Here is a 25,767-nt window from a genome sequence, read left to right as displayed (position 1 = left end):
CCTTTTACTGAAAACTGTAAGCAACGGGGCGAATGGGAGGCAGGCATCCCCACCCCAGCACTGGGGAGGACGCGGCGGCCCAGTGACCTTGACTTTAGTCCTGGCCGTCGTTTCAGTGCGAGTAGGAAGGAAGCAGCAGATAACGTGGGAGCCAGCCTGGTTTCCTGGGAACAGACCGTGTCAGATGTTCATGCCCAGTTTTGTAAGATCAGGTGGATTAGAAGAGCGCAGCAGACAGGTATCTGAGCTGTAACAAAGAACTGAACGTGGCCTTTCATGACCTGTGTCTGGGCAAAGTGGAGAAATAGGACCCGGACATCCGTACAGCTGGTGGGCGTGTGAGCACTTGACCGATGCTCATTAAAGGCCCACGTCAAGCTGGGGGACGTTTCTGGGATCCTGCGGCAAAGCTTGCCTTTTGGCCCCATCCGTTCAACATTTTAATTAAGAACTTGACTAAAGCTACAAAAGGTGAGTATTTATGAAAAAATGTTTATGTTGCAGAGCGGGAAGAGGGTGATGATACTGAAGACCAGGCTCAGGATTTGGAAAAAACTTCATCAGGCAGAGAAACGGGGCAGATCAGCAAGGTAAGATGTGAGCGGGCACGATTTTACACTTCGGTTAGTAAGAAGCCGGTTACACAAGGTCAACAGCAGCCCTTGTGGTGCCTCGTGTGGCAAACAGACAGGAGAGCAAGCCTCCAGCCTTCACCCCCAGCAAGCCTGCTCGGGCTGTCTCTGTGAAGAGAGGACTGTTTCTGAGACCAGGAAGGTGAGCCACCTGCCCTGCACCCGGGAGACTGGCCCTGAGACCTGGGTGTGAACACATCAGAGGGCGTGCCAAAGGGGTGACCAGGGCTGGTGACTGGAACCTACGAGAAGAAACACACCAGCTCAGTGGCAGGGAGAGCCTCCCCGCCTCCAGCTGCCACAACACAGGTCCTCCACCCACAGGCTGGTTGCGACGTGGCCTGGCACCCATGGTGGCCAGAGGGACACTGAGGACCAAGAGAGACATCCGGCGGGTGGCTGGATGGTCACAGTGATGACCAGGGGTACAGATACTTAAATCGGGCGCACTCAGCGGCCTGGCGCTTCCCATGATGCTGGGACATAGCACCATGGTGTCCCCATGTCACAGGTGATGAAAGGCCGACATCAGGCTCCATCTCCTCAGGTCTCCTGTGGCATTTTAATACCTCAGCCACTTCCGTCTTCAGCCACAGATGTCAGAGCTCTAACAGCACTGCCTTTCCGATCAGCCTCACACTTGAGAAGCAGTGAGGCCACTCACGGGAGTAGGAATGTCTGCGTGTGCCCCGCAAGGCACTGGCGTAGGACCCTTTTCAGCTCCCCACTGGCATCACGAGGATTTAAACCTACAAATGCCTGGGTCCCATCCCACCCAGGAAGTGCTGATCGGACTGGTCTGGAGCGGGGCTGGGGAACTGACTGTGATGTGCAGCATGGCTAGAGAAGCCCTTCCTGAGAGCCTGGCCTCTCCCAGCTCCCACCGCATCTCCTTGGAGATGTGACCTTGTGGAGCCTCAAACCCTCCCAGACCCACGGAGACGGTGGGCGTCTGCATCTTCCCGCAGCTCCAGGGAGGGTGCGCCTGTGGCTTGGGAAGCACAGCTTCAGAGCAGCTCGCAGTGTGGTTCCCAAGGAGCACGGGGTCACCATCCTCCAGGCTGCCCGGCCCTGCTGAGCCGGAGCCGGGGCGGCCTGGCCATGGAGCTGTGCCCTCCCTGTGACGGGGGCACAGGCTGAGGACCACAGCTTCGTCACCACGAGGCTGCAGCCACCCCCACACTCGCAAAAGGGAGCTGGATGTCTGCTGTGTTTGGTGCCCTGTCCCTGCACCTCTCAGCTGTCTCCACGGAGGAGGGAGGCCAGGGGCTGGCTTATCCGTGCATGTGGCCAGGGATACCCAAGCAGCCCTCTCTGCCTAACAGGCCTCCCCTCTGCCCCCAGACCAGCCTGACACATGAGGCTCAGCCTGACCCTGCTGGAGCAGCTCCCCCATTAACCCTCCTTCCTACCCTGACTGTGAGGACAACCCACCCTGCCCCATCCAGACAGCCTCCCCTGGTGAGGGTTAGTTCTGCCCTCAGTACAGCAGCATTCTGGCCACACCGACAAAATTTGTGAGAGGCCTTTACGGCCTGGAAGAGCGTATCCAGGGAACTCTTACCGGCAGTCCCCCAGGAGTATGGTTGCAGGATAAAATACAGGACACCCACTACATTTGAATTTCAGATAAAAGCAATACATTTTTAGTGTATGTTCCATGCAATACTTGGGACATATTAGGCTGTAAAAAGTACTCACTGTTTAGCTGAAGTTCAGATGTAACTGAGCACCCTATACTTTACCTGGCGTCCCACCCAGGAGGTCCCTCTGCGTAGCATTCCCTCACCGACTTTACCCTTTCTTGGCTCGAAAGAGGACCTTGCCAATATCTTTGGGTTAATCAAACCCGTGGAAGCTCATTCCTACTGACCAGGCTTACAGTAACTTGCCCCCAGTCACATGTAGGTGATGTGGACCAGGATGTGAGCCCAAAGGTCTGAGCCCACAACCTCAGGGCTAACTGTATCAGTCAGGGTCCAATCGGGAGTGAAACACACAGGGAGAAATTAGCATGAAAGATGACTAACTGGAACGGAGGATTGGAACCGCACACAAGAGGTGAGGAAAGCACAGAAGGCAGCAGCAGATACAACACGAAGAAACCAGCCCTAAGGCTGAGAAAGGGGCCCAGGGAAGAGCGCTCCTCTCCCACGGCTGAAATCCGGCCCTGGGAAAGGGCCTGTCTGGGCTCCATGCTCCTGGGCCAGTGGAAACTGCGGGACGCCTGTCTCTGGAACGTGCTAGACCTCTGTCCTCTGGAGTGCCAGGGAGAGCGTCTCGTGGGACAGATTGCCCACGGGGGCTCGGGAAGAAGCTGCTGCTTGTTGTGTGCTGTGACCCCTGTGGGCTGGAGGACATCCGCGCACCCAGAAGGTGAGCACCGGGGAAGCACACCTGTTACCGAGTCCAGACTCGTTCGGCTCGCCGCACGACAGGCCAATAAATCAGGAGACGAGATTTTGGCGCAAGGAATAGCGACTTTATTCCGGTAAGCTGGCAGACCGAGAGGATGGCAGACGAATGTCTTGGAGAACCATCCCACCTAAATCAGAATTTAGGCTCCTTTTATTCTAAAAATGGGAGGGGATGTGGTACGTTGTTGCAAACTTCTTGCTGCAGGAGTTCTTTGTTCTTGCAGCTGTCCCTGTGGGTCAGGCCATGGTGTCCCTGTAAACCAACAAAACAAAGGTTATTTTCTATTCTGCAACTTTCTATCTTTATATAAGTATAAAAGTGCTAACATCCTTAAGGGTCAGAGCCTTGAGAACAGGCTCTCCTGTCTATTTCAGGCTAAAGGCCAGATTCTTTTACAAAAGGTGCAGAGCTAACAAGACTAAGCCTAGAAAACAGGGCACAGGGTTAAAGCCAAAGAAACAGATCTAATGGAGTCAGATTTGTTCTTTTCTGCTTCATATTCTCTGTAGGGAGGGGCGTGCAGGGGCCTGCAGAGCAGACACATGGAACCCAGAGAGAAAAGCCCAGTAAAGAAGGAAAAAAAGGCATCACTGAGCTCATCTACAAAACAGAAACAGACTCACAGACAGTGAGCAAAGCTATGGTTACCAGGGGGTAGGGGGTGGGAGGAGATAAGCTGGAAGTTGGAGAATTGCTAATGTTACCTACTATATATAAAATAGATTTTTAAAAAACCAAAATTCTTCTGTGTAGTACAGGGAACTCTATTCAATATCTTTAATGAAAAAGAATATGAAACAAATATATGTATGCATATATATGACTGAAACATGCTGTACCCCAGAAACTGACACATTGAAACTGATTGTACTTCAATTAAAAAAAAAAAAAAAAGACTGCAGATCTGGAGGCCATGCAGGGATAACTGGCTCACAGCTGAGTCGGAAGCCGGCCCCACACAGAGCAGCAAGGTGGTGTGTGGCCAGGAGCTCGAGTTCGGAGCCAGAAAGTCGCAGATCAGACCCCGCCGTCACTGTTCACGAATCCTGTTCCATGACTCTGGGCAAAGTGCTTCTCTACGTGCTTCAGTGTCTTTCTCCCCCCAGCAGTTTTTTGCTTTGAAAACTTCTCAATCTTGAGAAAACTTGAAAAAATAGTACAGTGAACACCTGTCACATGTCAGGTTCTCTGGAAGCAGAGGCTGAGACAGCTTGTCTGCGAGAAATTGGTCAGTTGATTAGGGATCCACACCTGTGAAAGGAAGGTACGAACAAGGGCCAGGCAGAGGAGGAGCTGACCTGCTTCTGGAACCCGCTGGGGAGGGTCCCCTGCTGGACAGAGGGCTGGGCTTCACGCCCCACGTCTCAGCGCCAGGAAGGCTGTGGCCACTGGGTGGTGGGGGGCATGAGGGTGGGACACCTGGGGGCCCGCTGCAGGAGATGTCGGTGGTCCACACCCCATCTCCCAGATGCACCAAAGGCTAACATTTTGCCGAATTGCCCTTCTATAACTCACTCATTAACACTTAAACTTTTTATTTTTGCTGAACAATTAAAAAGACTTCCCCCTGAACCATTTGGAGACATCATGAGACTTCATGCCTTCGTACGTCAGCGCGCATCTCCTAAGAACAGAGACACACTCCTCGTAGCCAAGGTACCATCCCACTCAAGACATGTAACACAGATAAAGTTACATTACTTGATATCTAGTCCATATTAAAATTCCCCAAATGTCCCCAAACTATCATTTATAGCTGCTTTTTCCCCCCTTCTTCTAGCCAGGATCGATCAAAGGTCGAAGCAATCATATTTTCAAGTATTTCTTCTGCCCTTTTCTCTCGCTCCTTCTGGGGTTGTATGTACACCTGTTACATACTTGATGTTGTCCTCTCATTCTTGGCCTGTCTGCTGTGAGTTTGGGTTGTGTTTTGGCTTTTCACTCCTTTTCCTTTGTGTTTTAGTTTGGGGATTTCTACTGACAACTTCAAGTTCACTGCTTCTCTCCTTGGTGGTCAAGTCTGCTTGTTGAGCCCCTTGAAGACTGCGTTCATCTCTGTAACTGCAATTTTCATTTCTGGCATTTCCATTTGATTCTTAGAATTTCTGCCTCTACTAAAATTGCTATTTAAGCTAGTGTATCATCCACCCTTCTCCTTGCAGACCTTAACACGCTGGTTATCACTGTTTTAAATTTCTTGTTTGATAGTTCCTACATCTGTGTCACAGCGAAGATTGCTTCTGTTAATTGTTTTCCCTCTTAACAGCGTGGTTCTTATTCTTACCTTTTCTTATGTCTCAAATTTTGTTGTTGCTGAAAGCCAGAAAGCTCCTGTAGGACTGTAGAAAATGAGGTAAGTACCCAAAAGCCAGGAGATGGTCATGTCTGTCTTTCTTCTAGGCTTTTAAGTAAGTTGACCCAAGTCAGGGGTTGAGCTGATTTTGGTGATGGTTGTAAAATTCAGCAGCATTAATTATATTTGCACTGTTGTGCAACCATCAGCACTGTTTCCAAAGCCTTTTCATCATCCCAAAAGAAAACTCTCTACCCATGAAGCGCTAACTGCCCCTTCTCCTCTCCCCAGCTCGCACTAACCTGTGTTCTACTTTCTGTCTCTGTGAATTCACCCATTCTAAATACTCATGTAAGTAGAGTCATATATGTCCTTTTGTGTCTGATTTTTTTCACTCAGCACAGTGACTTGTAGCCATTCCTTTTTATCACTGAATAATATTCCATTTTATCTATGTACCAGATTTTGTTTATCATTTGTCCCTTGATGGACACTTGGGGTTTTTCCACTTTGGGGCCATTGTTAATAACACTGGTATGGACATTTGCATGCAAGTATCTGTTTCAGTCCTGATTTCCATTTATTTGTGTTATACAGGAAAGAACGGACTTGCTGGATCATATGGTAATTCTATGTTCAACTTTTCGGATGAGTCACCAAACTGTTTCATTTTATATTCCCACCAGCAATCAAAGATTTCCCACCATAAACTGAGGGCTCCCATGTCTCTAAATCTTTGCTAACACATGTCATTTTCCATGCTTTTGTTTATAGTCACTCTGGTAGGTATGAAGTGGCATCTCATTGTGGTTTTGATTTGCATTTCCCTGATGACTTTGAGTGTCTTACATGTGCTGTTGGCTATTTGTAGCTCTCATTTGAAGAAATGTCTATTTAAACCTTTTGCCCACTTGGTTGTTTGTCTTTTTGTTATTGAGTTGTAGCAGTTCTTTATATATTCTGGATACTAAACCCTAATCAGATACATAATTTGGAAAAAAATGTTTTCACACTCAGTGAGTTGTTTTTTCGCTCTCTGGATAATGTGTTGTTATTTTTATGTTTATGGTATTTAACAGTTTTCTCCTAGTAGTAGATTTTTTATAAAAATAAAAATGTCTCCTCTGCCCTTGGCTAACTTTAGTATTTTCGATTTGATTTGATTTTTTTTTTTTTAGTCCATTATCTATGTGGCAATAACTAAATTTATTTTACATTTCCTTTCCTTTCTCTCTCAGGCTTTGGTTTTGTTATTTCTTTGCCATAATATATAAGTTTCATATTATTCCTCCAGGCTTGTCCCTATGCTTGTCTTGGTCTTTATATAGAAGTCAGTTCAGTGCTCACCGACATATTTTTTGCCAAAACTTCCCTAGTGATCGCTTGGTTGGATGAAGTTCATGTGTAAGCAGACCCTTAGGCAGGGCTCCTGAATGTTGTATCTCTAGAGTCCTTGCACGGTAGCAGCCTCTTCAATACCTGTGATATTTGAAAGACTATTTGGCTTAAAACTCCTTGGCTCACATTTTCTTGCATTTTTAAAGATATAATTTCTTTATCTGGCTTTGTGTATTGCTGCCAAGAAGTCTAATGCCAAGTAATGTTCTCTCCTTTGTAAACAACTTAGCCTCTGACCTTGAGAGCTAAAGAATTTTCCCTTTTATCTTCAGAGTCTGATTGTCTTAATGAAGTATGCCTTGTAATTGGCTATTAACAGTTCAATATTTCTAGGTATGCAGTTGGTCCTTTTGAAGGGGCAAAACCCACAAGGGGCCATTGCCTTCCCGCTTTTGTGCTTCTGTAAAAAAGCTTGCTTCTAGGAAAATGAAACCCCTAAAATTTCATTGTTTCCCAAAAGCTCATGCCTGATCGGTCCATTTCTAACACTTCATTTGCATAGGGTGTGAACTTACTTAATCAAACCCTAAAACCCTACAAAAGCCTGTGTAAACCTACAGAGAGGGTCCAGAGCTTGGAGTGTTAACCCCTCTGGGCCTGCTGGCGTAATAAACCTGAGTTCTCCAACCCTCCGAGTGTTGCCTGGTCTCTCAGCGGGATTCAGGTTTCTGTAACACTTTCAGTGTATATACTTGGTGCTTTGAGATCAAGAAAGTTTCCTTGGATTACAGTTTTAAAGTTTAGTGCTGTTTATTTTTTCCCACTTTCTAAGGACTTATTGAATCTTCTTTGCTTACTTTTTATATTCTGATCCTTTTTACCCTTCCCTAATTTTATTTTCATTGTTTTGGCTATATTTACTCCTCTCCTCAGTGCTTCTCATTATATTTCCAATAAAATATTTTCCCTTGTGCCCCTTGCAACTTAATTTTAAGTTCTGAGATAACCTTTAACATCTTTTCTGAGTTTGGTCAACTCATATTTCTTCCTATTTTGGGGGAACGATTTTTGGATTCCCAAATTCCCTGGAATATCTTGAGATATTTTTAATATCTTCACATTTTTGTTCAAGGATCTCTATGAAATTTGATATTGGTTGAGAGGTGAGGTTTCCCCCTGCTCTTTGGGGAAACTGGGAGAGGACTGGACAATTTTTTTTCAGATTCTCATGCTCTGTGTTCTTCTTACATGTATATATATAAGACCTGCCATTTTCTGTTATTTGAAATGCATTATAGTTTCCCAGACCATCTTTTAAGTCAGGAGTAAGGAGTTTGCTTGTCTTCTGAGGTTTCCAAATCCCAGAGTACCTTCTCTTAGGGTAATGAAGTTCAATTTCTTTAATAAACCTCGGATCTTACTTGATTTTATGATTTCTTTTTGCTTGTATAGAATCCTTAATTTCTACCCCTTGCTTCCTCCTTCCCCCCCAACAACCAAGCCTTCTGCTTCTAAACTGCCTCCCCCTCTCCTAGAACGGTGCCTTCCCCAAGCTGCCATCTCCAGTTCTGAACACTTTCCAGTCCTTTCTTTCCCGGGCGCTTTGAGTCAGTGCTCAGCATCCCCAGGTCTCAGAGCTGTTCCCAGAATGTCTTCAATCAGGTGGACCCCATCTCCCTGGGGGAGACTGTCTGTGTTCTGCCATGACCCCTCAGTCCTCCACTGTTCTCTCCTATTTCCTGTGTGGTTTCTCTCTGATTCTCTACTTCGGCTCGGATTCTGAGCAGTCTGTTTGTTTCAGATGCTTCTCTGCCTACTTACAAGCACATTACTGTTTCAGTCCTCTTTTCCCCTTTCGAGGAGAACATGCTGTAGGCATGATTTTAAGGGGAGCTTCACTTGAACATCTGTGTTATCTGTGTGGTTTTGTAGGATGTGTGGCTATATTCTAATTTAGACAGTGGCCCTTATCCCATGAGAACCAGAAGGTCTCTGTACCTCAGGTCCTTTGTCTTAAAACAAGAAGGTCCAGAACTTGGCTTCCGTGTTATTTCAGGGTCAAATGAGGTAGTGCGCATATAACCGCCAGCCTGGCACGTGGCCCAGTAAGTGCTCAGCTAACTTCGGTTGCTGTTCATATTGTCACTGTCATTGTCATTCTGATCCACATTGTGAGTCTTCTGCACCTGGGATGTTTCACTGGCTTCTCCTTTATCAAAGATCCCCTGGGAGCGAGAGTCTGAGTTTTGGTTTAAGATTTTCCCTTAGTAGCACATGTTTTCCTTCCCAATCAATTTGAATTTGACAAGCAGTCATTTTTACTGTTTCTAAAAATATATATATTTTTAATATGCCAATATTTTTCTACTGGGGATAAATGCATCTTCAAAGCAATTAATCATGAAAGCAGATGGGGCGGTAACAAACACAAATGCCTGTGGGTCCCGGCAGGAGGGCTGAGGGGGTGCCCCCCCCGCCTGAGCTGCCTGCGTGTGGTACCCCTGCCGTTTGGTATTTTAGAAGATTCTCTTTTTTCAAACCAAGCTGTTTCTCCTTTCTCCCACTTTGCTTTCTCCTCTCCTGTCTCCTGACGTCTCATCCCCTCATCCTTTTCTTTCCTTGCTCCCTCTCCCATTCTCTGCCCTCTCCTGCACCTTCCTCCGCAAATGGGTGATGGCTCTGGGTGATGGCTCTGCAGTGTGTCACTTGAACGAACAGTTTATATTTAGAACACCCCTCCTCCCAGATTGGAGTTAACACATGCCCTCTCGTTCCGTTTCCAGCTGCCTTCCCTGCAGCATCACTGCTCCGGGTTCAGACCATAGAACATGTCATGCCTGCTGGCTGAAGGGCTGGCTTAGGACGGGGCCCAGGGAAACAGCTGCCTCCGACAGACAATGCTGGGTACCGTATTACCCTCAGACAGTGACAGATACCGTGTAGGGAGCAGCTGTAGCAGCGCAGAAATAAGTAACACTCAGTTATTACTGCTCAGAAATCCCCAGAAATCATTCCAGTCCAACTTGCTGGCTTCAGAGTGGGAGCTGTTCTCTGCATCTCTCTTTCTGCAGGACCCAGGTGAGCGCCCGCGATGCACCGAGTTCCCGGGCAAGGTGGCAGCAGAGTAAGGGCCTCAGAGACACCAGTCCTCGTCCTGGAACCTGTGTTACCTTCCACGTCACAGGGGGACTTTGCATGTGTGATTCAGTTAAGAATCTGGAGACGGGGAGATTATGCTGGAATATCTAGGTGAGACCCATGCAATCACAGGGGTCTGTATCAAGGGGAGGCAGGAGGTCGGAGAGGAAGGAGATTTGTCACAGAAGCAGGAGGGTTGCAGTGACCTGAGGAGGGGGTCAGAAGCCAAGGGATACAAGTGGCCTCCAGAAGCAGGAAAAGGCCAGGAGTTTCCAGAAGGAGCCAGCCCTGCCAACGCCTTAACTTGAGCCAGTGAAACCGACTGTGGACTTGTAGCTTCCAGAACTGTAAGGGGATACATTTGGGTTGTTTTAAGACACTACATTTTTGGTGATTCATTACAGCGACAATAAGAAACTACTGTGGGCACTGTGAGTTACCTCTTTACAAAACATTCACTCTGAACATTTAACCCCAGCAGTTAAGGGACTCATTCAAGTTCACAGGGATGGTTATAGACCAAGTGCTGATGAGAACTGGGGTGACTATATATATATATACGTATCATTTCGCTTTTGATGCATGATGAGTAACCCAGAACTTTGTGATTTAAAACAAGGAACATTTATTTAGCTAACGACTCTACAGGCACCACTGTAAGCTGGGCTCTCCTGGGCGGTCTCCCTGGCATTCCCTGAACTTGTCCGTGCACCTTTCGCGTCGCTGGGCCCCCTGGGGTTGGTGGTCCAGCCTGGCCTCAATTGGTGGGTTTATCTCTGCCCTACCCACTCTTTTAGCCTCCAGCAGGCTTTCTCAGGCTTGTCCTTATGGCAGCTGGGCAGAGCTCCAAGAGAAACAGGGAAAGTCCACGAGGTAGGCTGAAGCCCGTGTGTGGAACAGACACTTCCCTTCCACTGAGTTTTATTGGCCAAAGCCAAGTCCTAAGATGAGCCCGGATTCAAGAAGGGGGAAAAGATTCTACTTTTTGTTGGAGAAGCTGAAAAGTCACGTTGCAAGGGATGTCGGTACAGGGAGGCGTGGGAGGTTTCGCAATGTACCCTTTCATGTAATTGACAGCTTAAACTGGGTCACTTTGAAAAGAAAAGGGGTTGCTTTTAGGAATTTTATCAAGATAACAGACAGAAACCAGGACTGTCCCAGGGGTTAGGGTCCCAGAGCCCTTATCTCCTGACTCCCAGCCCAAGGCTCTTTTTGCTTCCACACTGTGTTATGACACTGCTTTGATGACCCAGGGAGGAAGCCACAGACACTCACAGAGGGCGGACCTCAAATCTGAGTCCAAGCCAGACATAAGCATGAATGATATTCCTGGTGTCCAGGTAAACGCCCTGTTTCTTTCTATAACCCAAGGAGTGTCTCCTTTAAAACACCTCCCTGGGGCTTCCTGCCTACCTGGATGGTCAAGTCTCATTGTCAATAAAGACGGTTGCTGTTCTCAACAACCTGGTGGGGGCTGTTCCGAGTGTGTATGTGTGTGTTTAATGTGAACATACATTGTCTAAATATACATAATTTATCGAGTTTCCACTTGAAGACTTTCCTGTAAGCATGGATGTAGAAAGCTCGCCTCTGGGACTTTAAACCATAGATTTTTGTTGACCTGACCTGCAGGGACTCTGGCTCTTCTTCTAATCCTGCCAGCCCTTTCAAAGCTTATTTCAAAAGTTTATTTTTATAGCTTGGTTTATAAAAAGCTCTCTTTTTTATCCCTTTTAAATGATAAAGTATTTTTGAAACAGAATTTCTCTGTTGAGAAACTTGAGACATTTTTGTGCTATAGTTTGAAGTCATGAGCTGGGACATTCGGAACTTATTTAAAAGCCAAGAAATCCTAAAGTATGTGTGGTGACTTTTTAATAACCTCCCAGGAGGCAGGCCGATCTTGGAGAGGTCATCCAGCCTCTCCAAGACTGCTTTGTCTGGTTCCGGAATCAGATGTCTGGACAGAGCTCAGTTCCCCCTTGATTAAGCCTAGAGGCCTTGGTTTGGCTTTGCAACGCCCCAGACAGAAGTGTGGGTCCTGGGAAGGCCGCCCCAGGTGCCTGGGGACGTTGATTCGTGTCTGATGAGCAGGCCTATGTAAAAAACAGTGCAGACATCCTAAATGTCCAAGGTGATGAATTTTTATCAGCCGCCCTCCCCTGGAACCAGCCCCTGGGCTGAGAGACAGACCATTCCTGGTGCCCTGGGAGCCCCCTGATAGTTCCCTCCTGCCTTCACTCCCTCACCTCCCACGTCCCTGCTCTCCGATTTCTACACCACTGATGAGCTCTGTCTGTTTTCCACTTTCTAATGGGAAATCGTATCGAATGTCTTGGGTCTGCTTCTGCTCAAGATTGTTCACGAGACTCAGCCACGCGTTTGTGAGTGGTTGCAGCCTGTCGCCATGTTCCTTTGCACAAATACACACACATCACAGCTCTGCTCCTTCTTCCATTAACGGGCATTTCCAGTCTGGGACTGTCAGGAGTCGGGCTGCTCTGAGATGCCTCTGAGTGTGTGCTCACCTCTGTTGGGTGTGTGCCCTGGAGCGGGATCCTGGGGTCACCTGGTCTGGCCATGTGCAGTTATTAGGTTCGGCCAATGGCTTTCTGGGGTGGTCGAACCCATTAGGTGTGTGTGAGTTCTGTTTGCTCCACATCCTCACTGATCCTGGGTATTTTCTATCTTTCTTTTTTTAATGGAGGGACTGGGGATTGAACCCAGGACCTCGTGCATGCTAAGCACGTGCTCTACCACTGAGCTATGTCCTCTTCCCTTTTCTGTTTATTGTAACCATTCTGATAGGCATGGAGTGCTATGACGTTGTGGTTTTGATTTTAATTTCCCTGTCCACTGAGAAAGTTGAGAAGCCCACACCACGATGCTCCAGAACGTCCTGTGAAGGTCCCCGGAGACTGGTGCAGAGCCTGCCTGCTCCCCTCGGGCTGGAGAGAAACTCGTGGGAGCAGGGATGGGGGGCTGGTCAGCCAGGCTCTGGTTGGGGAAGAACCTAAACCCCCCAAACTCTAGGACCCAGAACACTTCTGACAGCTGTGTACTCTTAAAACCCTTCACAGCAGGCCACCATCCCTGTGGCGAGGGCACGGGCCCAGGGAGGACAGGGACCATTCCAGAGCGATCCTGGCTGCTCAGTCCAGTGTCCACAATGAGGGTCCTACCCTCCAAGAGGGCCATGTGGATCAGATGCGCCGACTGCCGACTGAAGCATTAGGAACCGCGTCTGTGACCTCTGGAAACACACAAGCTTATCATCTGACCTCCATCCGCAAGACTCCCTGGTGTGGGCTTCAGATAAATTTCCTGACCATCTTCCTCATTTGGCAGAGGAGGAAACCAGGCTCAGAGGGGTGACTCCATGTAGTCCTCAGCGGCCCCGAGAAGCAGGCGCCGCTGTCCCAGGTACCTGGCAGACAGACCTTTATCAGAAGTAACGGCTACGATTCCAGCGAGGCTGCCTGCTCCCAGCTGTGTTCGGCTCCTCCTTTGAAGATGGATGATGGATAACCATCTTCGCAAGAGAAACTCACAGTGCTGACATTGTTTTTCTCAAATGGGCCCCCAAAAGAGCCAAAAAATCTCTTCCTTTTCCACGACCCCCCCCCACCTTGGTTTCCAAGAAGACTGCTCTGGAGGGTGACCCTCACTTGGATGTTTAACTTCCGCATGTCCGTCGGAAGAAGCGCCCGGCTTCCCCTTTCTAGGTCCATCGTCTTGTTGGACGTGGAGGAGGGGCACCCCTACCTGACGCCCTATTCCATGGGCTCGTCCTCTCCTCCCGGCCTGGTCCTGCCACGTTCACCTGGCAGAGCTGAGCCCTTCACTGCTCATCAGCCCTCGGCAATCACTCCTTCTCCTGAACTCAGCCTTAACAACTTGGATCCAACAATTTAGCTCCCAGTGGCCTTCTGTCCTGTGTAGATGACCCTTTGCTTCCTGGGGTTTGGTCTTCTCCACACCCGACAATGATTATAGACTCTCAGGGCTGGAGTGTCCCACACAGGTCACAGCCTGGACGCGCGACCCTGTCTTACCGACTATTTCAGTTGTTTCTCAATCATGTGAGTTAAAACATTTAACTATTATAATATCTCTTTCTTCAGGATGATCATTTTGTGTGTGCACTGCCGACTTTTCTCCTGGAATAAAATCTTTTCCTTCTGGTAACGGGGAAGGGGGTGCACCGTTGAGAAGGGGTTTCTGCAGTTGTTAGATGCGATCCATGTTTTTCTTTTCACTCTTGGCACAATTCTAATCCTTCTACATTTTCCTGGATACTTTCCACGTTGATGGTTAGAAGTCCTTAAAGCAGAGCTTAATAGCAGCACTGCAGATCCCCCACTGCTGGAGGGTTCCGGGGAACAGCACATGTACACCGGATGGAATCAGGCCACGACACTGTCAAAATTCATGGCTCTACTGAAAACGTAAACACCCTTCCTGGCTCTCCAGACCCTTGGTAAGAGATGCCAAATGGCTCGTGTGCTTTGTGCATGTTTGTTCACCCGGGGAAAGGGCTCATGAGCCACCAACTCCCCCCAGTGCAGGAAGAGCCAGGACGAGAGTCAAGGTCTAGACCATTTCCAAGGCCAACCATCAGCTCCTGGATAATCGAAAGTTAACTTCTTTACCTCTGTTTGTTCCCCTACATTTTGGTGATTTTTGTCATTTTTCAAAGGCATCAACCCAGGTCCTGCCCACAGCAGCTGGGGACACTTCTGTCTCCTGAGCACATTCCGCACAGGAAGAGCCCTGGGGTGGGGGCTCAGACACCCACCGCCACCCGCCACCTCCAGAGCAAACTGTGGCTTGTCTTCTGCTGGTCCTTTGGCTTTTCTCTTCTTTATAACTTTCAATTTTCCTTGCACTGAACGTATTAAAATTTAACAGTCATGGTCATAGTCCGTGACACACTGAAGCTTTCCTGATGACTGCATTTCCCTCTGTCACTGAAGAGATGGTTCTCAAAGTTACCCTGCACCTTGAATGATTCCCACATAATGGTTATTTGATTCTGTTTGCATATCGTGATTTTTATTCTTCACAGAGAGAATAGCTTTGTGTCCCTGACTGGGAGCCTTCCTGGGCTGACGTTAATAATGTAGTGTGGGAAATTTTTTAAATTTTCTCATCTAAGGAGAGGCCAGTTCTGGAGAATGAATACTGGGCAAATCCAGCTTCCCCACCCCACCCCGTCTCTGTTCCTCACCAAGCGCTTCCAAGGAGAGAGAAAGGGGTGAAGCAAGCCAAGTGCCTGGCTTTTGCTTTTTGAGTCCAGTGTGGCGGCTGGAGCAAAAGCTGGATTGCTTTGGGGGGGGGAGATAACCAGGTATTTATTGATTAATTTATTTTTTAATGGAGGTACTGAGGATTGAAGCCAAGACCTCGTGAGTCCTAGGCACGTGCTCTACCACTGAGCTCTACCCTCCCCCGACAAGTTTCTCCTACTCTCCTTGCTCTGAGCACCTTTAGGGGCCGTGAACTCAACTTGGGTTTGTGGGTCAGGGTCAGCTCGCCTCTCTTACAGGGAGAGGTCTTGGCTTCGGGGACATCACAGCCCTTCCCTCTGACTCACTGTGTGGCAGCTCTGCCCTTTGGACAAAGGTTTGAAGATACTCTGTGGACATCGTGGTTGGCGTGACCATGTTGTTACAGTAATGTTACAGCTCTGTTAAGTGTGACAGCAGCCTGGATCCTGTTGAGAAACCAAGTGACACTCGGAGGGCTGGAGAACTCAGGTTTACTACGCCAGCGGGCCCAGAGGAGTTAACACTCCAAGCTCTGGACCCCATCTGTAGTTACACAGGCTTTTATAGATCTTTAGTTTTTGATTAAGTTTATGCCATATGCAAATGAGGTGTTAGAAATGGACCGATCAGGAGTGAGCTTTGGGAACCAATAGAATTTTAGGGGTAAGTTTCATTTTCCTAGAAGTTCCATTTTACAGAAGCACAAAAGCGAGATAATGCTGCAGGGCCAGGGAGCTGGATGGCACCAGCGGGAAAGTAGTGGCTCTGCCTGAGGTCCTGCTGGTCTTTTCATGTGGCTTCTACCTCAATGTGAGAAGGCATTTTGCCTCCTCTGCTGTTAGTAGACACCTAGCCAGTGGTCCTGGGACCACGAGACTCAGAGGCAAAGTAACCAGAGGGCTGTGTCTCTCTGCAGCCCCCACCTCCTCCCACTCCCAGCCCACCCTGCCCTCAGGCTTGTGTCCCACCTGTGCTCCTGGGGCCCCTCATAGATGGTGAGTTCCTGTAGAGGGAACTGTCCGCCAGTCACTGTGCCTGCCATAGGGGCACAATGGTGAGTGCAGTGGACACAGTAGACGCCAAAGACACCTGTGGATGAGTGAAGCCTCCAGCAGCGAAGAGGTTCCAGGCTCAAAACCCCCTTATGCTCTGAAAGTGTCACTTGCCCAGGGGCCCACATAGCTTCGCCTGCTGCCAGCTCAGTGACCTCCCCTCCCCAGGCTCTCTTCTTCCTAACTCTCGGGGGCTGGTGCTAGGCAGGTGTAAAAGTCCTTGAACGCACTTTCTTTCCTTCCTAGAGGAAACCACCCAGATGTGCAGGGTCCTCCTACTGCATTCTTGTGTCCGGTTGTTCACAGCTGGTTTGCTCCTCTGTGGGAACTGACATGACAGGCACTCAGACCCCAGCAGGTGACCCAGGAGTCTGTGGGTCTGTGCGGTGCTCTGGATCTTGGCTGGCTCACCATCTGCAGTCACTTGGGGCTGGGGGTCCAGGCTGGTTGCATCAGCTCTGCTGCAGCAGAGGAGGGTTGGGGGTGGGGACACACTTGAGTCTGAGCTTGGAACTGGTTGGCACCCTGTCCCTACACATTCCATCAACCAACAAGTCACAGGGTGAGCTCAGACCCAAGAGATGGGGCTCAGACTCCACCCTCTATGGAAGGAGCTGCAGAGTCACATTGCCAAGGGCACACCTCAGGAAATGGTGAGAAACTGGGCCATCATCTTTTAATTTGAAGTAAAGTCAATTACAATGTGTCAGTTTCTAGTGTACAGCACAATGTCCCAGCCACGCATATATATACTTATATTTGTTTTCACATTCTTTTTTGTTAAAGGTTATGACAAGATATTGAATATAGTTCCCTGTACTGTACAGAAGAAATTTTTAATGTGTTTTTATATACAGTGGCTAACCTTTAGAAATCGCAAACTCCCAATCATCCCTTCCCACCCCCTTTCCCTGGTAGCCATGAGACTGTTTACTTTGTCTGCGAGTCTGTTTCTGTTTGTAGATGAGTTCATTAGTGTTCTTTTTCTTCTTTCTTTCTTTTAGATTCCACATGTGAGTGATGTCATATGGTATTTTTCTTTCTCTTTGACCTTAGATGTCCCCAGGTCCCCACCTGCAGGGAGGCTGCCTTAGAAACCCAGCCATCACAGGGATCTCAACCAACTGGATAATCAGCATGAGCCGTATTCTGTCTCTGGAGGTCCTGAGCCTCTCACAGGCATTTTGATATAAATCAGGTAGGAGCTAAGCTGGGGGTGGGGTTGGCTGCATTCTCTCCCCGAGACTTCTGGTGTGTGTGAGACCACAATTTAAGCACCTCTGCCTGGCATTTTACCCGGAGTCCCTGAAGTGAATATTTTAATATAAAATTGATTTTTAAAAAAGGTTTTACTTATTTAATTGAAATATAGTCAGTTACAATGTGTCAATTTCTGGTGTACAGCATCATGTCCCAGTTTTATATATATATGTGTGTGTGTGTGTGTGTGTGTATACACACAACACACACGTATTCATTTTCATATTCTTTTTTCATTAAAGGTTATTGTAAGATATCTTAAAAATCTATTCCCATATACAGTGGGTAACATTTGCAATTGCTCACACGTGCAGTGCAGTACCCTAAAACCCACTAGTAGAGGCCTGCAGGACAGGCTCTCTGGTGTCACATCCCCTAGAGACACTGGCCCACTGAGTAACACCTGGCTTCCTCGAGGGCCCTTAATTTGGCCCTGACTTCACCTAACGTTATTTTAGAAAGGACTGGCCTTTGGGATTCTGGTCACGAATTTCTCTGGTCCACGGACTCTTCAGTTAGAGGGAGGTAAGCTTCAGCTGTTGTGCTCAGATCACCCACCACCACCAGCTGCGACAGCAAGGAGGACAGGGGCCAGGGGGTGACTGGGTGGGAGAGGCTCTCCTGAACAGAGGTGCCGCCCAGGGATGGGGCTGGGGTGCCCTCATCACTCCCCAGCTGCAGACCTGTGTGGAACCCAGCTTTCCTAGTCTCCAGGTGGATGATCCTGGTCTAAGATGCTTAACTTCTCTATAGTTTTCTGTAAAAATGGAAATAGCCAGCCATATCAACCTTACAGGATTTGGTAGGAATTAGAAATAATATATGGAAAATACTCACAGTACATGATCAGTCAGTGACTAGTGGCCACTCGTAATAACATCAAAACCACCCCTTAGATGTGACAGAGAGGTCCTGTGATCCTCGGTTATAATCCAAAGCCTCCACTGCCCACGCCTCTTCTCTTGTGGGGGGAGGGTGTAGCTCAGCGCTAGAGCACATGCTTAGCATGCATGAGGTCCTGGGTTCAATCCCCAGTCCCTCCTCAGAAAATAAATAAGTGAAAAACTTCTCTTGGTTGTTTTAAGGCCTTGCTTCTGCTTAAACCTCCTACAACCACCCCCTGCAGGCGAATATAGTGCGTCCGTGGTGCCCTCCCTGCCTGCCTTCTGCTCAGACTGCCTGGCACAGGCCAAGAATGAGCCCAGGAGACGCGTGGAGCTGAGGGCGCTGCTGCTGAGGAAGTCAGGGGACGGAGGGAAGGGGCAGCTTGCAGAGAGAAAAGCTACTTTACTTTTCCAAGTGCTGCCGCGATGTTACAGAAGTGAGGTTTGAAGACGGGAACTTTCTCAGACAGACCTAGCCAGGTCGCTGGACCTTAATTATATGTTTTCTAAATCATAATTCCTGGAGAGAAAACTCTCCCAAATCCAAATCATGAATATTACTATTAATTTTCTATTTCCAAAATTCACCGGCTTGAATGGTTGCTAGGGAGTAAGGGGCGGGTGGAGAGAGTTCCTTTCCAGTACTGGACAAGTCTTATGTCTTGATTGTGGTGGTGGCTGCACAAATCCAGATGTGTGATAAAATTGTGTAGAATCTCACACACATATGGGTGTGCAAAACTGATAACATCTGAGTAAAGCTGTAGTCTGGTTAGCTGAATCTGACAATGAACTATGCTTATCCAGTTACCACTGGAGGAATCTGTGTGGTAGAGAGTGTGCTGGACCCTCTCTGTACGATTTTGCTACTTCCTGTGACCCATAGTTATTTCAAAATGCAAAGTTAATAATTTCCAAAATACACAAACAGCTTATACAGGTCAATTGAAAAAAAAAAAACAATAAAAAAAATGGGCAGAAGACACATTTAGACCCAAAACAGACATTTTTTTCCAAGAAGATACCCAGATGACCAACAGGCACATGAAAAGATGGTCAATATCACTAATCATCAGAGAAATACAGATCAAAACTACAAGGAGGTATCACCTTACAGCAGTCAGAATGGCCATCATCAGAAAGTCTACAAATAATAAATACTGGAGAGGGTGTGGAGAAAAGGGAACCCTCCTACACTGTCGGTGGGAATGTAAATTGGTGAAGCCACTATGAAGAACAATATGGAGGTTCCTTAAAAAACTAACAATTGACTTACCATGTGATGCAGCAACCCCGCTCCTGGGCATATATGCAGACAAGACAAAAACACTAATTAGAAAAGATACATGCACCCCAGTGTTCATAGCAGCACTATTTATAGTAACTAAGACATAGAAGCAACTTAAATGTGCATTGACAGATGAATGGATAAAGAAGATATGGTGTGTGTATATATATATATAATAGAATATTACTCAGCCATGAAAAAGAATAAAATAATGCCATTTGCAGCAACATGGATGGACTTAGAGATTATCTTCCTCAGTGAACTAAGTCAGAGAGAGAAAGACAAATATCACATGATATCACTTAAATGTGGAATCTAAAATATGATACAAGCAAACTTATTGGCAAAAGAGAAATAGACTCATAGTCTTAGAAAACAAACTTATGGTTACCAAAGGGGAAAGGGGGTGGTGAGATAAATTAAGAGTTTGGGATTAGCAGATACAAACTACTATATGTAAAATAGATAAACCACAGAGTCCTACTGTACAGCACTGGGAACTATATTCAATACCTTGATAAGCTATAATGGAGAAGAATCTGGAGAAGAATATGTATGTATGTCTACATATATAAATATAGATACGTGACTGAATCACTCTGCTCTGCACCTAAAACTACCACAGTGTTGTAAATCAACTGTACTTTAATAAAAAGTGCAAAGATAAAATAAGTGGAGAGCATCAACCATTAGTACCTACAAGGATGATGAAGGGTGTGCAGCTGCCTCACAGTTACAAGTCACTCAGTGTCCTGTCCCCACTCCTTCATACCAGTGTCCTCGAGCTCGGTCCAATGTCATTACTGGCTGCCAGGAGAAAACCACTAAGAAAAGAGGAGGGGAATGCTTACAACAATCCTTTGAGTTGGCACTGGAATCCAAGGCCAGCCCTGGTGGGGGCTGCATCCCTGTCTTCTCTGCAGCCTCGGCTGGGCTTGGGTCAGAGGCACAGAATGAGGTGCCAGGACAGACCTCCAGGTCCTGAATGCTTTACGCCCTTCCCAGCACTTGCTGCTCCGCTGGGAATGCCTCCCTCGTCTCAGCCTTTGGGTTAAGCAAGAAATTTCCAAGCTACTGTTTGGAAGAAGCCTCCGTAGGAGGCGAACAACTATTTTATGGGGAGAGAGAAGTTCTCTTTTGGAGTGTTTGGGGCAAGTAACACATCACGATAAATGCACAGACTTGAGAAATATGCTCTACGCTTTGAAGGCTTTAAGGGCACTGCCCTAAATCCTAACCCAGCACTCAAGGAGTTTCTGACCATCTGCCCTCAGTCCATTAGGTTATCATATCAGGCTGTTGGTTTTTTCTCATTGTGTTGCCACTTCCTGGCGCACTCATTTTTAAAGATGCTAAGGGATGAATTAAAGTTAAGTTATTTTTAGGATATGCAGGCAGTTGGTGGAGGTATTTCTGGGAAGGAATTAGACGGAAGACACCTAAAATCCCATCCTGCAGGGGGCCACCTAACCGGCAAGCCCTCTCTCTCCTACAGAGCCAGCTCTCCCAGCCTGGCAACTCTGCTATCCGTGAGCTGCCTGCAGCCTGCGCTGCACTGGCTCCTGACCGCTGCCGTGCCCTCTCCTGCACACATGTCCAGCTACTCACTGGACTCCATTCAGCCCAAATTCAACACGTCCAGATAGCTATCCTCCCCCCCCGCCTATCCCCCAGTGTTATGCCTGTCTCGAACAGCACAATTTCCCACCCAGGTGCCCAAGACAGAAATGCATTTGGTGGAATACTACTCAGCCATCAAAAAGAAGAAAATAATGCCATCTGCAGCAACATGGATGGACCTGGAGATCGTCATTCTAAATGAATTAGAAGGAGAAAGAAAAATACCAATGGTATCACCTATATCTGAAATCTAAAAAATAAAAGACACAAATGAACTTATTTACAAAACAGAAACAGACTCACAGACATAGGAAACAAATTTATGGTTACCGGGTGGGGGAGGGGTGGGAAGGGATAAATTGGGAGTTTGGGATTTGCAGATACTAACTACTCTATATATACACATTTCTCCTGTATAGCATGGGGAACTCTATTCAATATCTTGTAGTAACCTATAATTAAAAGGAATATGATAAGGAGCATACGTATGTATACTTATGACTGAAACAGGATGCCATACACCAGAAACTGACACAACATTGTAAACTGTCTATACTTCAATAAAAAAATAAAGGAAAGTTTTTAAAAAGCAGGGAATAATTTCCTCCCAAAATCTTTCAGGCATTGATACCAACATATATGGACTTTCATTTATCTACCTTTATTTCCCACAGTGCCCTCATTCCATCTCTATTTTTCACAATTTCCTTCAAAATGTTCTTTTGACATGAAGTTATTTATGCCATTATGACTGCTTTGAAACCTAGCTAGAAACCCGTGATTCAAGCATTTTGCTGTTTTTTCATGGTCTATTTCCACATTAAATGTAGTGCCGCCAGTCAATTGAAAAACAGTTAAAAAATGCATTTTAGGTCCAATTTGTTGAGTTATGATTTACATACATTAAAATTCACCTTTTTTTTTTTATCACATTGCTCTGTGGGTTTTGGTAGCAGCTTACAGTGGTGCAGCCACATCTATAATCAGGGTACAGAACAGGTCCACCAGCCCTAACCCTCCCCTCGGGCCTTTGGAGTCACAGTGTGTCCCAAGCCCGGCTCCTGGAAACCACTGGGAACCTCAAGTTTTGCCTTTTCCATCCTATAAATGGAATAACACACTACGTAGACTTCTGAGTCTGGGATCCATCACTTAATGTAACATATTTAAGATTCATCTGTGTTGCGGGTACTGGTGGCATTGTTGTTGAGAAGTATGCCATCTAAGCCAGATGGGTTGAGTTGTATAAAAATTTTCCTTCTCTTTCCTTCCCAGGACATCCCAGGTCCTGTCAATTCTGTTTTCTAAATCTCCCTCAAATTCATTCTTTGCCATCCTGATGTTCCTGGTAAATCAGGGTCTAGTCTCGTCCCAAAAAGAGTTCAGAGACGATGCACAGGTTAAGAAAGGAAAGTGAGGATTGATTAAGGAACAGATAAGAGACTCAGGTGCGCGGCTGCCCTGAGTGTCTTTGGCGAGCTGGTTGCATAGGGTGTAAAAATGAATGGGTGGAATATTCATTGGGGAGGGAAGGATTTGAGGTCATATTCCCTGATTTTCATTCCAACTCCGCCTTCTCAAAGGGAGGAGGGATTTTTGTCCTTATTTAACCTGGATCGGAAGTGTCATGGTGTCGGTGCCTGATGGGTGCTTCTAATCTGCAAGGCTAATTTTACTGAAATGAGGGCATAATGAACAAAAGGTTACATTCGGACACTGGGGATTCCTGCCTTTTCCCATCTTTCTTTGTTGACCTCCAGGCTGCTTGTCACCCCAAAATGCGTGACTGCTTATCAGCCCAAAAGTTCCTGCTTTACTTTCTCTGCCCAGGAACCCCTGTTGTTTACACGATGCACGGTTTCCCTTGTTTGGCCCATAGCCCTCCTTTTTCCCCAATTTCTGCCATTAGGCCTGTGCCCCCCTTTCTCTGCTCGGACCTCGCTGTCTGCCTCCCCAACACCTACTGCCCACTCCTCACCACCCTTACTCGAGGCCATTTCGGTAACTTTCCAACCGGTCTTGCCCTCCTTGCTCCCCTGAGCGCCCCTGCCTTCAAAGCCACACAGCGTCTTCCCCCACCGCCCTGTCTTCAATCATAGCTACCCTGTTGCTGGTTTGAATTTCATCTAGTTCCATAAACCCAGTGCTCGACCTAGTTCCCAGCCCTCTCTGCACCCCGGCTTCCTCATCCCCGGCCCAGCCACGTGGCCGTGTCTCTAAGCCGGCCTGTCTGATGGCCACCGTCCTGCCCTTTGGACACCAGTGCTTGTAACTTAGCTCATTCCCAGACCTGGGTGGGCCCAGCAAGACTCTCGTCCTGCTGAGTCCTGGGGGAACTTCTCAAACGGCCGTGAGGACGACATTCTCATCAGCATCATCGCTGTTTCCGTGCTCTGTAATTGGAGGTGGTTTAAGCTGCTAGTCCCAGAATGTCAGTAGACTTGATCAGAATTTATTTTAAAATAGGGCTAATTAAACTGCTAGCAAAGCTCATTCAGACTTTCATCTCCTGGGAATTCACAGTGACTTTTGGACCCTGAGCTTGCATTTCCCTTCCTTTGGGTTTTGATGGGAACTAGACATGTGCTTGCTGGGCGTAGGGCGGGGTGGACCGGCCCTTCCTCGCTCTTGCCCCCCTCCCCTGTGATGCAGAGCCTTTGTGGAGAACACCCAGAGCCACCTGGGGAGCCGGATGCCAGGCCAGCCTCTGGGGTCCGACCCACTGTCAGCCCATCAAAGGAGAAGACAGAGGCAGATGCCCCCTGCCTGAGTTTCAGAGTTGCCTACCCCCACATCACCCCGTCACCCCCAGTTTTTAGAACCCCTGCATTCGGTCCCCAGTGGCCTTTTTCCTACAGGTCGGGGTGAACGGCAACATGGCAGCTAAGAGCACTGGGCCCTCTGGTGCTCTGTTTCTTCCTAAAGCACCTTAGTCTGGGTGGAAAGGGATGATGAAATTTGATTTTTATGCTTCGTGGGAGCTGATAACGTGTAGAGTTTGGAGTCTTTTTATTTTTTGTATTTTTTTCGCATTTTTTATTGAAGTCTAGTCAGCTGACAATGTTGTGTCAATTTCTGGCGTTCAGCATCATGTCTCAGTCATACATGCAAACACATATATTCGTCTTCATATTCTTTTCCATTAGAGGTTACTACAAGATGCTGAACAGGGCTCCCTGTGCTGGACAGAAGGACCTTGTGGCTTACCTATCCTGCATATAACAGTTAGCATCTGCAGAGTTTGGAGTCTTTTGCTTGTGATTTTAAAGTGGGATGCTTTATAGTTTGCCTCCATCACTAATAATTAGTTTTATTACGATTCTTTGTTGCTGAGAGCAGAGTGTCTGGGGTGAGTGTGGACAGAGCTCAGGCCCCTGCACGGAGGATGTTTGCAGCCAGTACTGATGCGGCTGTGCCAGGCCTTGGCGACGGTGCCCATCTGACTGTTGGTGCCCATGACGGTCACGTGGTTTCAGAGGCCGGCTGCCACCTCAGCTGCTACCAAATGGTGTGGTTTGGGAAGGCTCTCAACGCTTCCTCTCCCCGCTGAGAAGTACGCAGCGGTCCTCCGGCATTTTCCTATCCCTTTAGTTTCAGGTTCCTCCCCTCTTAAGACACAGATCCCTTGTTGCTGGGAGGGATGGGAATGCATAAGCCTGACCAGTAATTTACAGGATCAGTAGATTGAACAAAAGAAGGCTCAGAAAGCAGAGCTGGATTGAGGGTTTTAGAAATCTTTTCTAGGCAAGGTCACCTCCCTATTTCTTCTTCGTGTAAATCATATAGCTTCTGAAACTGGAAAGCATAATTCTCAGGGCAAGCTAAGGTCTACAGTGTGCACAGTAGCAAGAAGGCAGAAAATGCAGTGGGAGAGAAATGGGAGACCTGCAGAAACCTGGATCCCCAGGTCTTTGCCACGCTCTGCTTGCTGGGAGCATCCTGGGGCAGGAGGTCCTGGCGCTCCCTCTGCTGTGGAGCTGAGACCCAGGCACCCCATCCGACATGGCCTCGGACAGGCGGTCTACCTGCCAGGGCTGCTGTGGGTCTGGAAGGAGACAGTGGAAAATGCTCTGCTGCCTCTTCAGTCTCTTTTCTTCCCGGTGATTACTTTATTCATTCCCAGATGTTTGAGTTTGAGTTGGATAATGTATTGTTCACATTTTCTACATTTCAAGTTTATTCAGATGTTCTCTCTTTAGTGTGAAATTCCAGCAGTGAAAGAAACAATGTGTCCCACGTGTAACCACTAGTACAATCAAAATAAAAGATTTCCATCACCCTGGAACCCTAACCCCGACCCTTGGCCCTTGGCTGTCACTCTTTTCATTTCTGTCCCTTTGGTTTTTGCCTGATCCAGCATGCCGTATAAATGGAATAGAACAATATGCCTTCAAAATTCATCCCCATCGCTGCACGTACCAGGACTTCATTCTTTTCTAGTGCTTAACAGTGTAACATTGCATGAAGGTACCGCAGTGTATTTATCCATTCACTAGCTGATGGGTATTTGAGTTGTTTATTGGTTTTACACTATTGTGAATAAAGCTTATTATAAATAAATAGTCGTGTCGAGA

General features: G+C 47.4%; 1 protein-coding gene across 6 annotated transcripts in view; it reads left to right on the top strand.

The window, feature by feature from the left end:
- PSD3 (pleckstrin and Sec7 domain containing 3) overlaps positions 1 to 25,767 on the top strand; it is a 598,663-nt gene extending 572,896 nt beyond the window's left edge. For all 6 annotated transcript variants that reach the window (XM_074353657.1, XM_074353661.1, XM_074353659.1 and 3 more), the window contains one exon: positions 505 to 25,767. In XM_074353657.1, the coding sequence (XP_074209758.1) occupies positions 505 to 746 (242 nt within the window). In that variant the 3' untranslated portion in view covers positions 747 to 25,767. The remainder of the gene's footprint in view (positions 1 to 504) is intronic.

This window comes from Camelus bactrianus, chromosome 26, assembly GCF_048773025.1.
Source record: "Camelus bactrianus isolate YW-2024 breed Bactrian camel chromosome 26, ASM4877302v1, whole genome shotgun sequence".
NCBI lineage: Eukaryota > Metazoa > Chordata > Mammalia > Artiodactyla > Camelidae > Camelus > Camelus bactrianus.
The sequence above is the reverse complement of the archived record's forward strand: the minus strand, read 5'-3'. Positions and strand labels throughout refer to the sequence as shown.